This window comes from Chelon labrosus (assembly GCF_963514085.1).
Source record: "Chelon labrosus genome assembly, chromosome: 8".
In the NCBI taxonomy this organism is placed as follows: domain Eukaryota; kingdom Metazoa; phylum Chordata; class Actinopteri; order Mugiliformes; family Mugilidae; genus Chelon; species Chelon labrosus.
In genome coordinates this window covers 6,132,530-6,146,833 of record NC_140358.1, presented here as the reverse complement: position 1 = coordinate 6,146,833, position 14,304 = coordinate 6,132,530, and the positions used below count along the sequence as shown (strand labels likewise).

General features: G+C 39.8%; 1 protein-coding gene across 1 annotated transcript; it reads right to left on the bottom strand.

The window, feature by feature from the left end:
* Window positions 1-1,769: 1,769 nt before the first annotated feature.
* Window positions 1,770-4,651, bottom strand: LOC311491329 (uncharacterized protein; the record flags this gene model as incomplete). Its single annotated transcript, XM_084549235.1, has 5 exons — window positions 3,790-4,651; window positions 3,330-3,653; window positions 2,872-3,222; window positions 2,713-2,774; window positions 1,770-1,775 (listed from the first exon to the last, which is right to left on the bottom strand). The coding sequence occupies exons 1-5, from the start codon at window positions 3,830-3,832 to the stop codon at window positions 1,770-1,772; spliced, it is 786 nt and encodes a 261-aa protein (XP_084405361.1). The 5' UTR covers window positions 3,833-4,651.
* Between the last annotated feature and the right edge of the window lie 9,653 nt (window positions 4,652-14,304).

The following is a 14,304-nucleotide window of genomic DNA, read 5'->3' as shown; positions in this document are numbered from 1 at the left end:
TTTAAGACCAGCCTCAAGTGGCCATTCGATGAACTACAGTTTTTGCAGATTAAGTTTTAGCCTAAACTTTTAATATTTAGCCGAGACGATTGCTGCTTGAAGTGAATTTACCTCTGATGGATAGCAGAATATGGTGTGATACAGGAACGATCCACTGCTTAGGTCATGTGATAAAAACACAAATAACTCAGCTGGGTGGACATGCTGAGCTGACAACTCCGCCCATTTCTCTCTCAGGCCAGCACGGAGGTACTGATGCATGCTTTTATCTCTTGTCGTTTAGATTATTGTAATGCCCTGCTCTCTGGTCTTCCCAAAAAAAGTATCTCTAATCTTCAGCTACTTCAGAATTCAGCCGCACGAGTGCTGACGAGGACCAGAGGGCGGGAGCACATTACACCGGTTTTAAAATCGCTGCATTGGCTTCCCGTGCGCTTCAGGATCGATTTCAAGGTTCTTTTACTTGTTTTTAAGTGTCTTAACAGTCTTGGGCCTTCTTATTTATCTGACTTACTTTTACCATATCAACCCTCGCGGACCCTGAGGTCTTCCGGCACTGGCCTTTTAATCATACCTAAAGTTAAATCAAAAACACACGGGGAGGCGGCTTTTAGTTATTATGGTCCCCGATTATGGAACAGCCTGCCGGAGAACCTCAGGGCCGCAGAGACTGTTGATGTTTTTAAAAAGAGGCTCAAGACCCACCTTTTCAACCAAGCTTTTAATTGATTCTCTTAATATATTTTTATGGTACGTCAGAAAGCATTTTATCTATATTGTTCCTTTCTTTCCCATTTTACAGTTTTAGTCCCTCAGTTTTTAGCAATTTTTAGTTTTTAGTAGTTTTTATCAGACTTTTTATTATTTCCTTTCCTATTTTTATTTTAATTATACGTTATAACGACATGTTTTAATTTTATGAGCTGAAAAGCATTTTATCCATATTGGTCGTTTTAGTCCTCGGTTTTTAGCCCCAGTGTTTCCTCATGGGGGCCGACCACACTGGGAGTTGCGGCTGGTCTACTGACGGGGGTGCTGTCCTGTGGGCGGCTCTGGCCCTGGTGGCTGGAGGGCTCTGCACCTTGGTGTGGGGCCTCCTGTCTGCCCGGGTCGGGGCTGTCTCTATGGCGGTGCTCCCTACAGTCGTGGGCTGGAGGCCCTCTCGGTGTGGTCGGCTCCCAAAGGTGGCTTTCTCCTTGCGCCGGGTCTTGGTGCCCGGCCATGTCTCTTGTGGGTGTGTGGGTGGGGTGTGTGGGACATGTCTGTGTGTGTTTGTGTGTGTGTGTGTGTGTGTGCGTGTGTGTTGGGGGGGGGGGGTGTTTGTGTCTCGTGTCTCTGTGTTTTTATGGGGGTGGGAGGGTTCGATTTTTTGTTCTGTTTTTGCTGTTTTTAGCCTCTGTGAGGCACTTTGTGTTGCTTTTAAAAGGCATGAAAAGTGCAATATAAATAAATTTTGATTTGATTTGATTTGAACTGTGGTGTGATCTCCTATTGATATTGCTGATGTTAGACTTTGTGGAGCCAGATTTTAAAAATAATTCCTGGATATGTTGAACTTGGTTTGTAGCACAGAGCTTAGGTTGCTTCTTTGTTGTAGTCGGACTACCTCTGCTTGGTATGTTCTTGGTTTGTTCTTCTAAACGTCTATACACCACACAACCAGCACTGCGATATATAATAATAGTAGCTAGTAGTGACTAACAGAACTAGATATGCTGCACAGGATCTGTTTGCATCATGCGCTTAAGTTTCCCACTGAATGTCACCTCCTATGTCTGGAATCAATCACACATAAATCTTTATCATTCAGAATTTTATTTTCATAATGTGCATTTACAAATAGCATTGAGATATGGCAAGAAAAAAAAGAAAATACATATTTCAGTGTCAGAAGTATGACAAAAAATATTTACGTTTTAATACCATAGCTTAAATGCTTTAGCTTTTTTTATTACTTGAAATCTCTTTGTGTTTTTTCTTACAGGAAAAAAATAAATAACAACAAGCATATGCAGTCATAATATGATACTGGCAAAACACTGAACACAAAGAAGTCTGCATCACAATTTGGCTTTTATCTTGTAATAGCAAGCGAGTGAGTAACCCACAACAGTTATTTATTCATTCCCACTGTAAAGGGCTGGTCCACAGAAACACACATTAATCAGCATTTAACTTGACAAACAGTACTTTCTCTGGACTTCAGCTCTTCCTTCCTTCTTTGTCTCAGTGCTTTTCTTCCAAAGGTATACAACCTGTGACCAGGCGTTTTCTGATAATGAATAATAAAATAAAAATATTACTTTTTTAATCAGGCTTTTCACACTCAGATGATTCAGCAAGTTTAAATCCATTAGGTGCAAGAGTTGACAATAAGCAGTAGCTATAAACCGTCTGGAGAGCGGCTTTATGCTCTGCTCTGGATTATACAACATTCTTACAAATCAAACAAATCAATTCAAAATTTAAATGTCAACAAACTAAAAATCACAACATTTGGCACCTCAGTTGTTGACATTGTGTGCTGAAGATCAATATGCAGAAACGTCTGCTGATATTTTAGTCCAGAAGATGAGATCGTGGTCAGTCTCATCTCGTATAGTTACATTTAATTATAAAAAGAGTTCAAATATTTAAACAGAACTTACCGTCATGTTGTTGACATACTGCTCTTGGAGTTTGGTAACAAATGAAAATAAAATGCACAATCACAGATATGACCAAGCAGATTATTGCTATCACCAGCGCAATAAATTCAGAACTTGCTGTTTGATCTAAAAACAAGGAGGAAAAAAATATTATTTTTTTTCTGAAAGAGAGGAGATTTAATGAGACTTAAAATTACTCTCAGTACTGAACTCAGTATCATACCAGTTTCCAGTTTGGTTCCATTTCCAAATAATATCTCTCCACATGTGGCCACAGCACAGTAGTAAGTCCCAGCATCAGAGGAGCTGATGTCCTTAGAGAAGCTGTAGACACATCTCTTCTGAGTCTCAGATCTCTTCTCACATTTTTTACTTCTATTTCCATCAGTGTAGATGATGTTTGAAGGAGATTTATGTGATCCAGCTCGGAACCAGAACACACTGAGATCTCCTGAACACGTCTTGTTCTCAGAGTCAGAGAGGACTGAACACTGGAGAGTCTCTGAGTCTCCTTGACGGACTGGATCTGATACTGTCTGAACAACAGTATAGTTTGATGTCCTCTCAGTGTTTCCTGCTCAATACAAAACAGTGTTAAAACGGAGGACTTCCAAACACATTCGTAACATTTTTGAAATCATGTTTAGAAGAACCGAAAAACTTAGGAGATGACGTTTTTACCTTTTACTAACAAATATGTTACACTCCATTTAGTCTTAATCCACACTGTGATTCCACAGTGGTACATGCCCTCATCCTCTTCAACTGTCCTCAAAATGGTCAGGTTGCTAAAACTGTCATCAGTACTTAAGTAAAATCTTGATTTTAAAACGTCCGGTGCATACTCTGTTCTAGATTTAAACAATGTTACAATTATATTCAGAGAATCTCCGACACTCTGCTTGTACCAGTAGATTACTCTATTGCTGAGTTCTTCATTTGGTATAACACATGTAAATGTGGCTGGTTCACCGAGTTGAACTGTTTTCACTGGAACCAGCGTATCTGAATTTAAAGGAAAACATAGAAAATAATTAAAGAAAAATGTGTTTGGTGTGAAAAAGTTCTGCTGAAAAATGATCACTTTAGTTTGAAAACTCTCCACTGAGAAAACTGTTGTACAGAACAAAAGAGCACTTACATACTGGATGAAGACAAAGCAATGTAATCCATAACAGGACCATCTTGACATTGTGACATGTTCAGAGACTTTTTGGTATTTCAGAGAGTGAAGGGTGTAAGAAGGTGGTGAGGTCACATCGTAAAATGCATCTGATTGGTTTACTGAGAATAGATTCAAAAGTACACTTCCTGTCACAGTGGTCTCATACAGGGCTTTGTGAATCTGATCACCTCTCTATCATGTTTTGTAGCAGTCTTCCAGACTGGTTACTTTTGACTGTTTTTTAACTGTTTATCCTCGGTGATTGTATTTCTTCATCCTTTGTCGGCAAGCAGCAGTTGACGTGGTCACTAGTGCTGTCTGTGGTATGTCCTGCAAGAAGTGTTTAAAATGCATCACATTCTGCATCTCAGAGGACACATTCATACGCTGGCTCATTATTGACAACGGTTGTGACACTGTGTCCGTCAGAGGAGCCTGAAGGCCAAGTGTGTTGGTTTAGCCTCACAATAAACATACTCGAAAATATCAGTCATAATCACTGCTCTACCCTATGGTGGTGCTAGAGGAAAAGACAAGAAGACTTCAGACTAAAATATTTAAACTGTGACCTACCTGTCTCAGACAAAAACACTGGATCAGGTCAAAGCTCACACGATGCTTATCACAGAGATTATGAGTTGTAACAAATCTGCTGTAATCTTCTACTTTGAACTGCTCTGGGTCAAAATCTGAGAGTCAATGTGGGAGACATTCAAAAAGAGCGAGAGAGGTGTTGGACCCAGACCAGTAGAGGAAAATAAAAAGCATGGCTTTGATTTGGAAAAATCTTATAATTAGTCCATCTTGTCTGAAATCAGGTCTGTAGTGTGAGCAGCAATACATCAACAAGACACAAATACAAGAGAGATTCTTTTTTAGTTTGAGCAAATCAGGGATGTAAAGATTCCAGAAGTCTTGTTCCTGCTTGACACAACCACAGTAATCACGATTCATCATCTGGGAACCGTGATGCACACTTTCTGCCAAGCCAATCTATCCAGCCAGTGTTCACAAAATATGTGAAAACATTGAGGTGATGGCAACGCTAGGGTGATGCCATCAAATAAATAAGGAGAGTACTGGGGATACTTGTGTGAATGTAAAATGTCTGCAAATTCACAAAGCCCAGACTGTGTCAAACTGAGTAACTCTCTCCCACAGAAAGGAGTGACCCAGTGGCTCGTGGTCATAACCTACTGTTATGCCCCATCTAGGGGTTTCTGGGACACATGATTAAGGCCCCATCTTCCCCAAGTCCCAAGTAGCCACCGAGACACAAATGGATCCAGTATAAAGAAAGACAATTTATTCACAAAAATGAAACTACTTAACAGTGAGTGGGTGGTATCTTTGGGGTGGACTAAGGCCAAAATAACAGACGAAACAACCCTACCTAGAAATAAATCAGATAACCTGACAAATGCAAACAAATGACAAAACACTTACCCCTAACTAAATAAAAAGGAGAAAAGAAGGTAACCAAGCTGGCAGTCCACCCCTACTACTCAAAGGAAACTAACAACTAACAGAACTAATAATAACAACATACAAGCAAGAAGCTGTGGCTGGTTGGGAGATGAGGGAGACAGCCGCCATCTTGCCCTCTTATATACTGTATGCCGGGCTCAGTGCTGCAGCCAGCAGGTGCCAGGACTGGGTCCTTCCCACCAAACACCCCCAGGGCACTGCACACACCTACATAATGAAAAACAGAATAGCAACACAACAACTGATAAACATAACAACAACAGTCATAACCTACTTTAAATCACTGAGCAAAAACAACAGAGAGGGCCATCTGTCCAATCAGAGCAGAGTTTTTTCAGCGTAGCACAGTGTGTGCTGCAGAAATGTAGAGTATAGCATCCCCGGCTGAATGATGGTCACAGGCCTTGACTGATGGTTCGTAGTGTTTTATTTTATTGAACCTTTTCCACTCATGAACTCACCGTAAGAGCTACAAATTGAGAACAAACAAAAATCATTACTATCGATTTTAGACCAATGAGCTTAATAAATCATAGCCTTTTGATATTCCATACAAACTAAAATCACGATTTTTTTAGTTATTGCAATCACAAAAAAATCTGCCTTTTATAACCCATTTTAAATCGCTGACAAACTAATAGAGTTGTATGCAATTGTTTTTAACTTAAATTAAATTTTTTCACATGTCATCTTTATGTCAAATAAGCAGCTTTAACACATTTATCAAAAACAACATAAGGCACATAAGTACGTTTTATTTTCTAGATTTATAAACTCGAACTTGAATGAACTGAATAAACACCTGAATTAACCACGGGACCGACGAGGTAGCTCAGCTAATGTTGATTAGCATTTACGCTAGCAAAATACGTCGCAGTAATAATGAAAAAATAAAAACATGAACACAACATGAACTTAGTGTTGAACCTTACATTAAATTAAATTATCACGAACCTTGTACCATATCAACCAGGAGCTCATTAATCATTAACAGTCGCTTTCTTCTCACTCAATGGATGCGCTTCTCTGCACACAGGCACACTTTCTATATAAATAATTAAATAGTAACCTGGCTTCAAAGAATATCAGTAAACTAAATTAAAGCATCATACTTATAAACTATTATCACTTTAAAGGTAATTTACAAAACATGCTAAATAGATCTGTAATACTTTGTGCTTTTTGTGTTCTCATTTTATTACATTGTGGACTCACTGTCTTTTAACTGACTTGTGATATACAGTATTAATCTAATGCAGTTGCACTGGTTCCGGTTACCACGGTTCAACTTGGTGAGCCTGCGTTTCTCACATGTGCGTGGCCTAAAGGAGAGCTCGGCAGTCGAGCACTTCACTGGTACAAGCAGAGTACTGGGGATACTCTGAAATGCAATCCATTTCAGAGTATCCCCAGTACTTGTACCAGTGAAATGCAATCCATTTCAGAGTATCCCCAGTACTTGTACCAGTGAAATGCAATCCATTTCAGAGTATCCCCAGTACTTGTACCAGTGAAGTGCTCGACTGCTGAGCTCTCCTTCAGACGTGAGAATCGCAGGTTCAGGTTCCATAACTGGGTCATCTTAAGACTGTGTTAATTAGGAAACTTTTCAGTTATTTCAGTGTCATGCTTCTCATGTTCAGAACCCTTTTTTTCACTTAAACTTGAAGTTGTTGCTTCACCTCTTTTCACCCTCTGTCTGAAATGCTCCATTTTGTCACCTGTCTGCTCTAGTTTGGTCAGTTGGTTCACTAGTGTTTTTAATCAACCCTTTTGAACATGTGTCTTGCAAAAATGTACGTGGAGGGACATTATAAGAGAATCCTGGACAGCAAACAAGACACTGAAGAAAAATCTTGAAAGCAAATCAAATCAATGTGTGTATTATTCTGCTACTTGATGATCCAACTCCTGTCTGGTTCTCAATCGATCTTACTTTGTCTCTCAGGACTTTTCTTAGAACTGTTTCAGCTGGAACACCACCACAGATTTGTCATCATAATTGCAGTGGTGGCTCCTGTTAATCTCTCAGGGAGGGGTCCCTGACCTGTTCGATAGGTAAACTGACATCAGCTCACTGGTCACTGTCATATTGTTTCAAATGATTGGTTATTGGTGTTCAACTCAAAGCCTTGGCCTCAAAGCCTTTAGGTAGCCAGATTAAAGGGGAACTCCGGCGCAAAATGAACCTGGGGTACACATGTGTACCGAGTTCGACCGTTCTCTGGTATTTGTTTTCATGCATTTGTTTTGTTAGTCAAATGTGACCAGTTTTCTTGCAAACCGCTATTTAGCGTATAACGCTAGCCTTCGGGGCACACCGACACATAAAAAGAAATCGCTATTTCTATACCACTAACAAGGCTCACAATATCACCACACTTACACGGTAGCATAACTAGGGTCTCTACATGTAAACCGAAGCATTGAGAACTTTGCAAGTATACAGGCAGTTTATTAAAAAAGGAATACAGTACCGTTCGCGTCGGGCTCGCATATACAGGCGGGCGCCATCTTGGGGAAACTGAACTGTCTGTTGCCGGAAGAAAGCACTGAGAGCATAGGAAAGAGAGGTGAAGTGTGATAGAGCTGATGCTCACCTAGAGAGACAGCTAACAACCTGTGATGGTACACACCTGTCACTCAAAGTGTCCACGCACAATTACTCCGAACTTTAACCCTTCATAGGGTGAGGAAGCATATTTGGTGATTTCATTGACATTGATTTTCCACATTAAGATAAAAAAAAAATAAAAAAAACTGTTACAAAACTAAAACTCTTTTGTGCCCTACAGTAACACTCTATGGTTGAAATGAGTAATTTCCAAGTATTTCAATGAGTGCCCTGTCAAGGGTTATGATGCAATACATTTACATGGATGAGTTACATAAAAATGATCTATACATACTGAGATCTTCTTTGTACCAGACTATCCATTTAAACTTTAACGTTTGGCATTCACACATGGGCATTTACATGGTTTTGAAATAAAAATCAGACCTAGACAGGAGCTAAAATGAGCATTTGAGAAATACACTTCAGAGCAGTACGAGACTAGTGTGGCAGGAAATGCACACTTTGATCGTACATTGTGTGACAACCAGTCAGATGCATTTTGTGGTCTGGAGGCCACGCCTTCTAACACTGAAATAACTAAAAAGTTTCCTAATTAACACAGTCTAAAGATGGCCTCGTTATGGGTTACACTGCTCCTCTGTCACCAAGGATGTAAGTGCTCTCTAGTTAATACATATGTAATACGTAATACATGCTATCTAGATTTTTATGTCCTAATTGTATTACTATGTGACTAAATGCTCTTTATTGATTCATGTGTTTCTGTATTTTCTGCAGATGCTCTGGTTCCAGTGACCACAGTTCAACTTGGTGAACTAGCAACATTCACATGTGCGTGGCCTAAAGAAGAGATTACCAGTCGAGCACTTCACTGGTACAAGCAGAGTCCCGGGGATATGCTGAAATTAATTGCAAGACTAAAGAAATACACGCAGCCTGTGTATGGACCAGCATTTTCTGCCTCCAGAATGGAAGTAAAAGATAATGAGAATATAAGTAATTTGATGATTTTACAAACAATTCAGGAAGATGAGGGAATGTATCACTGTGCAGTCATTGAAGTAATTGAGAGTACCTGGAGTGGGAACTATTTGTCATTAAAAGGTAATTATATCATCTGTTTATGCCAGTGTTTTAGAATTACTGTAGACCCAGAACCACTTACTGCACTGCTCTAATATCTTTAATGACTTTAAGTCATTTCTGGTATATTACCCTCTTTTTTTCCTATGCAAATTTACCCAGAACCTGGTCTGACCTGGAACCTTGTTTATATTTCCACACTATCAAGAGTTTTTGTGTCATGACACATATCTCTAGAATATTGTTCAAATGTGCCAGGGGATGTAATTTTTTGTATCACTTAGGAAACACACAGGGTTCTTCAAACTATACTGTTGTTCAGTGGCCGACAGTATCAGACCCAGTCCATCCAGGAGACTCTGTGACTCTCCAGTGTTCAGTCTTCTCTGACTCTCTCTTTGTTTATGTGCTTAGGAAACACTGAGAGGACATCAAACTATACTGTTGTTCAGACAGTATCAGATCCAGTCCGTCCAGGAGACTCAGCGACTCTCCAGTGTTCAGTCCTCTCTGTCCCTGAGAACAAGACGTGTCCAGGAGATCTCAGTGTGTTCTGGTTCAGAGCTGGATCACATAAATCTCATCCAGACATCATCTACACTGATGGAGATACAAGTAACAAATGTGAGAAGAGATCTGAGACTCAGAAGAGATGTGTTTCCCGCTTCTCTAAGAACATCAGCTCCTCTGATGATGGGACTTACTACTGTGCTGTGGCCACATGTGGAGAGATATTATTTGGAAATGGAACCAAACTGGAAACTGGTAGGGTTTTGTGTTCAGTACTGAGAGTGATATAGGAAATATGTTCTCACAGAGTCCACTTCTCTTCTGGAGACATTTATTCTTAATATTTTTTATTTTATTTTTTCTAGATCAAACAGCCAGTTTTGAATTCATTGCGCTGATGATAGCAATGATCTGCTTGGCTATTTCTGTGATCGTAAACATCGTTTTAATCTGTTATCGGACTCCTAGGAAAGTATGTGGACCATGTGGAGGTAAGTCCTATTTACTGAATCAAATTTCAGCTTCAACTTCATTGACAAGTGTCTTAACAATCATTTGAAGCACAATTTGAGTATGGAGTATGCTTTTTGTTCCATACACGTCTCCTAAAATGTTACTCTTTAAACACTATGGTGTCAAAATGGAGGAAAGAAAGTTCCTTGTTTTCATCTTTAGGCGCAGAACTCAGATCATCGCCTGCAAGAAAAGATGACTGGAGCCAACCAGTTAATGATAATGTAAGTAGTGATACCAAATCACATTATTTATTGTGATCTCAATAACATGATTAACAGCAGTGATCATTCAATGAGCTCCTTATGTGCTGCACAGATCCAAGGTGGACATGATCTGAACTATGCTGCGCTGCTTTTCTCTGAACAGAAAGCTACAAGAGGAAGAATGATGAAAGGGTTAAAGACGGAAGAATGTGTATATTCTCAAGTTACCTGCTGAATGTGTATCTTTCTGTGGGTGTATAACACTGACCCTTTACAGTGTGAGTTGATCAATGTTCCATCAATGTTCCATGACAAAAAAATAAAATGATTGCTTTTATGCTTTGTATGTATTTTTTTTTAGCCAGTTTCTATATGCTTGTTGAAAATGAAACACCATTGTTTGATCGTTAAACCTATAATAAAGTGCTAACTTGTTACCATCATGTCTGTTTTAACTAGATTAGTTAAAATATGATTTCTTAATTTGCCAGAAAAAAAAACAGGGTTAAAATGTTATGTGACTGTTTTATGTGTCTGTGAAGATTGTCTGGTTTGTCAAAGACGGGTTTGTCTTTTTGCTATGTTTGCTGCCCTCTTCAGTGTTGACAGAGTTGGCTACAGCAACTAGAAGTAAGGTGGAGCCAAATGGTGCACACAGTGGTGGCTCCTGTTAATGTTTCGGGGGGGGGGGGGGGGGGGGGGTAAACTGACATCAGCTTACTGGACATTGTCATATTGTTTTAAATGATTGGTTATTGGTGTTCAACTCAAACCCTGGGCCTCAAAGCCTATGGCAGAAACCATCCTTTAGTGTGTTAGTTTGGCCCCATCAACTAACATAGAACAGGTGGAGCTTATGACCTACTTGCTTTGGCTTCTCTTCTGAGGAGCTGTTCCATCATCCATCTTTATATGGTCTATGGTTTCATCCAAAATAGAAAACATGTGACATTAAATGATTAAAGAATTCTTGACAAATATCTTATTCGCTGTTAAAGGTGCAGTAGGCAAGTTTTATAAAACTAACTTTCTGTCATATTTGCTGAAACTGACCCTATGTTCAAGTATAATTGCATGAAGCAGGTCATTTAAAAAAAAATTTGGCTAGAGCCTGTAGCGCGATTTGCAAGACATCCACCGCTCCACATTCAGATGCACCAATCACGTCCAGGGGTGTATCTAACAGAGTGTCAATCACTGCTCATGGACACGCATTTCATAGCGCCCTCCCCTCCCTCCACCACCTCGCACCACTTGTCCGTGGGCGTGTAGAAGGAGCCGGGACGTAATCCTCGTCTGAGGCCTGTGCCTCAGCTTCACTCTCAAACGTCTAACCACATCAACAGGTAGCGGTCATATATCTACCACATAGCAAATTGATAAATCTAAATTGTGGAATAAAACGCCACAATGAATGCTTCTAACTGTTATTGATAGCAAACATCACCGATGTAGGCTACTTTCAGAAACATCCTCACCTTGGTTTTGTCCTAAAGTTGACTATTGCTAAATATTTTGACCTAAAATTATTTAGCAATAACGAAGGGTATTATAAAAACTATTTTGTTGTTGTTACGTCGGTGTGTTCCATGCTAGTTTGTTTACTCGCTCTCTCTCGGTTCTCTGCTCGTACACAGTATTCCAGGGCCAATATGCACGCGCTCTATCGTGCACAGCTCTCCCTTGTGGGGGGAGGGGCTTGCGAGACCTTTTTGGGCTTTAGCGGAAAGTGGGGAGGGACTGAGAAGTTGTCGATGTTCAAATTTTTTGGCTAAGTCCTGGATCTTCGCAATCCTGCCTACTGCACCTTTAACTGTTGATCCGTTGAAGTTATTTTGCTGTCAGGATCTTTTCCAACACACGTGATAGAAGATTCTAAACACTTCACTTCTATGACAGCACGTGTATGACTATGTCATATGTGAACAGACGAGTCCATCATCACATAAAGCCTGCCCAAACGATTTGAAAGGTCCTGCCCAATGACAGATGAGATAAGCTCCAACCTCCCCCAAGATCTTCTATGCAGGAGGATGAGATAATTAGCATTAACAGATAATGAATGAATAAATGTAATCATACAGTATAACTCACTATTTAAATGACATTACTTACTTTTACAGTTGCAAAATGATTCTGACAATTCCCACTTCATGGAAAGCAGTACATTCAGGCATTCCTGACCCATTATGTCTCACCGGAACATCTTGATCACTATTTTTTTCCCGAAGTCATTCAGACTGCATCGCAGCATTTACAGAATAAAATACAAGTCTGTGAGAAAGATCTGGATGATCAAAGAGGTGGACTAGTAGTACTCCACTCCACTCACATCTTGATGCTGACTGGACTATATTCAAAGGCACACGGACAGTCTACAACAGTGATAGTCACTAACAGCTAGCACTCCAACAGCTCTGAGTGACACTGTGGTTGATTGTGACAGAATGAAACCCTTTCATTTTCCCTTTGGATCGATTGCCCCATGGATAATTTCAAGCCACCCTCAGGGGCTGACAAATTAATTCAGTGCCAAAACTGCAGTTTCTCAAAAAGGACCCAAAGGACAGTCAGGCCTGGTACACAAACACAGTTTTTGGTCTCAAGTGCTATTGCTAGCTTCCCTATTTATACCAAGTGTGGGGTTGAATTGTTATCTAACTCACCTGATAAATAGTATAATGGTTTAAAGTTATGCATAACTGAGGGTGGCCGCTTTGAGTGACAGGTGGGTACCATCACTTGCTGTTTGCTGTCTGTTGGCCATTAGCCGGGAGTTAGGAAAATTGCAACTTAAATCTTGTAGTCTCTCTGGCACCACCATGGGGCTGACACATGTGTCATGTGTGACCATAAATGCTTCATGGTTTGCCATAAAATAAATAAAATGCACATTAGCTCTATTTTTTGAGAGGCTAAGCTGTCTCACATAGCCCTCAGTCTTCTCTAAGAGACACACTGTCATGACTATTATAGATCGAAACAGAATGTAGACTTTTCTTGTGGGACATACCACAAGCAGCACTAGTGATCATGACAATTACTGCTTTAAAAAGTAAAACAGACTGTAGAATGGCTTTAACTGTGAAAAGAACAAGACATGAAAGAGAGATGATAAAGTGATAAAAAGCCCAGTATATGAGACCAGCATGACAGGAAGGGCACTTCTGAATATTCTCTGTGTTAACCAATCAGACACATTTTACGATGTGACCTCACTACCTTCTCACTTCCTTCACTCATTGAAATACCAGCAAGTCTGCTCACAAGTCACAATGTCAAGATGGTCCTGTTATGGATTACATTGCTTTGTCTTCATCCAGTATGTAAGTGTCTTTTATTCTGCCCAAAAGTTTTCTCAGTGGAGAACTTACACACTAAATAGACTTTTGCACATTATACGCAATATTTCTTGAATTATTTTCAAATTTTTACTCGGAGAATTTACACACCACAAGAAAATATCATAATGATTTATAATTAATGCTTCTTCTGTGTTTTCCTTTCATTTAGATACACTGGTTACAGTAAAAACAGTTCAGCTTGGAGAACCGGCAAACTTTACATGTTCTTTATCCAATCAAGGACTCAGCAAAGAAGAAATCCATTGGTACAAGCAGAGTGTCGGAGATACTCTTAAATTAATTGTGACATTGTATAAATCTACACCACCTAAGCATGGACCTGAATTTTCTCAGTCAAGATTTGACTTAAGTACTGATGAGAGTTTTAGCAACCTGACCATTATGAGGACAGTTGAAGAGGATGAGGGCATGTACCACTGTGGAATCACAGAGTGGATTAAGACTAAATGGAGTGGGACATATTTGTTAGTGGAAGGTAAAACTTTGATTTACTTTAAGTTTTTCGGTCCTTCTTATCCTGATGTGAAGTCCTCAGTTTTTAATACTGTTTTGTTTTGAGCAGGAAACACTGAGAGAACATCAACCTATACTGTTGTTCAGACAGTATCAGATCCAGTCCGTCCAGGAGACTCAGTGACTCTCCAGTGTTCAGTCCTCTCTGACTCTGAGAACAAGACGTGTCCAGGAGATCTCAGTGTGTTCTGGTTCAGAGCTGAATCACATCAATCTCCTTCAAACATCCTCTACA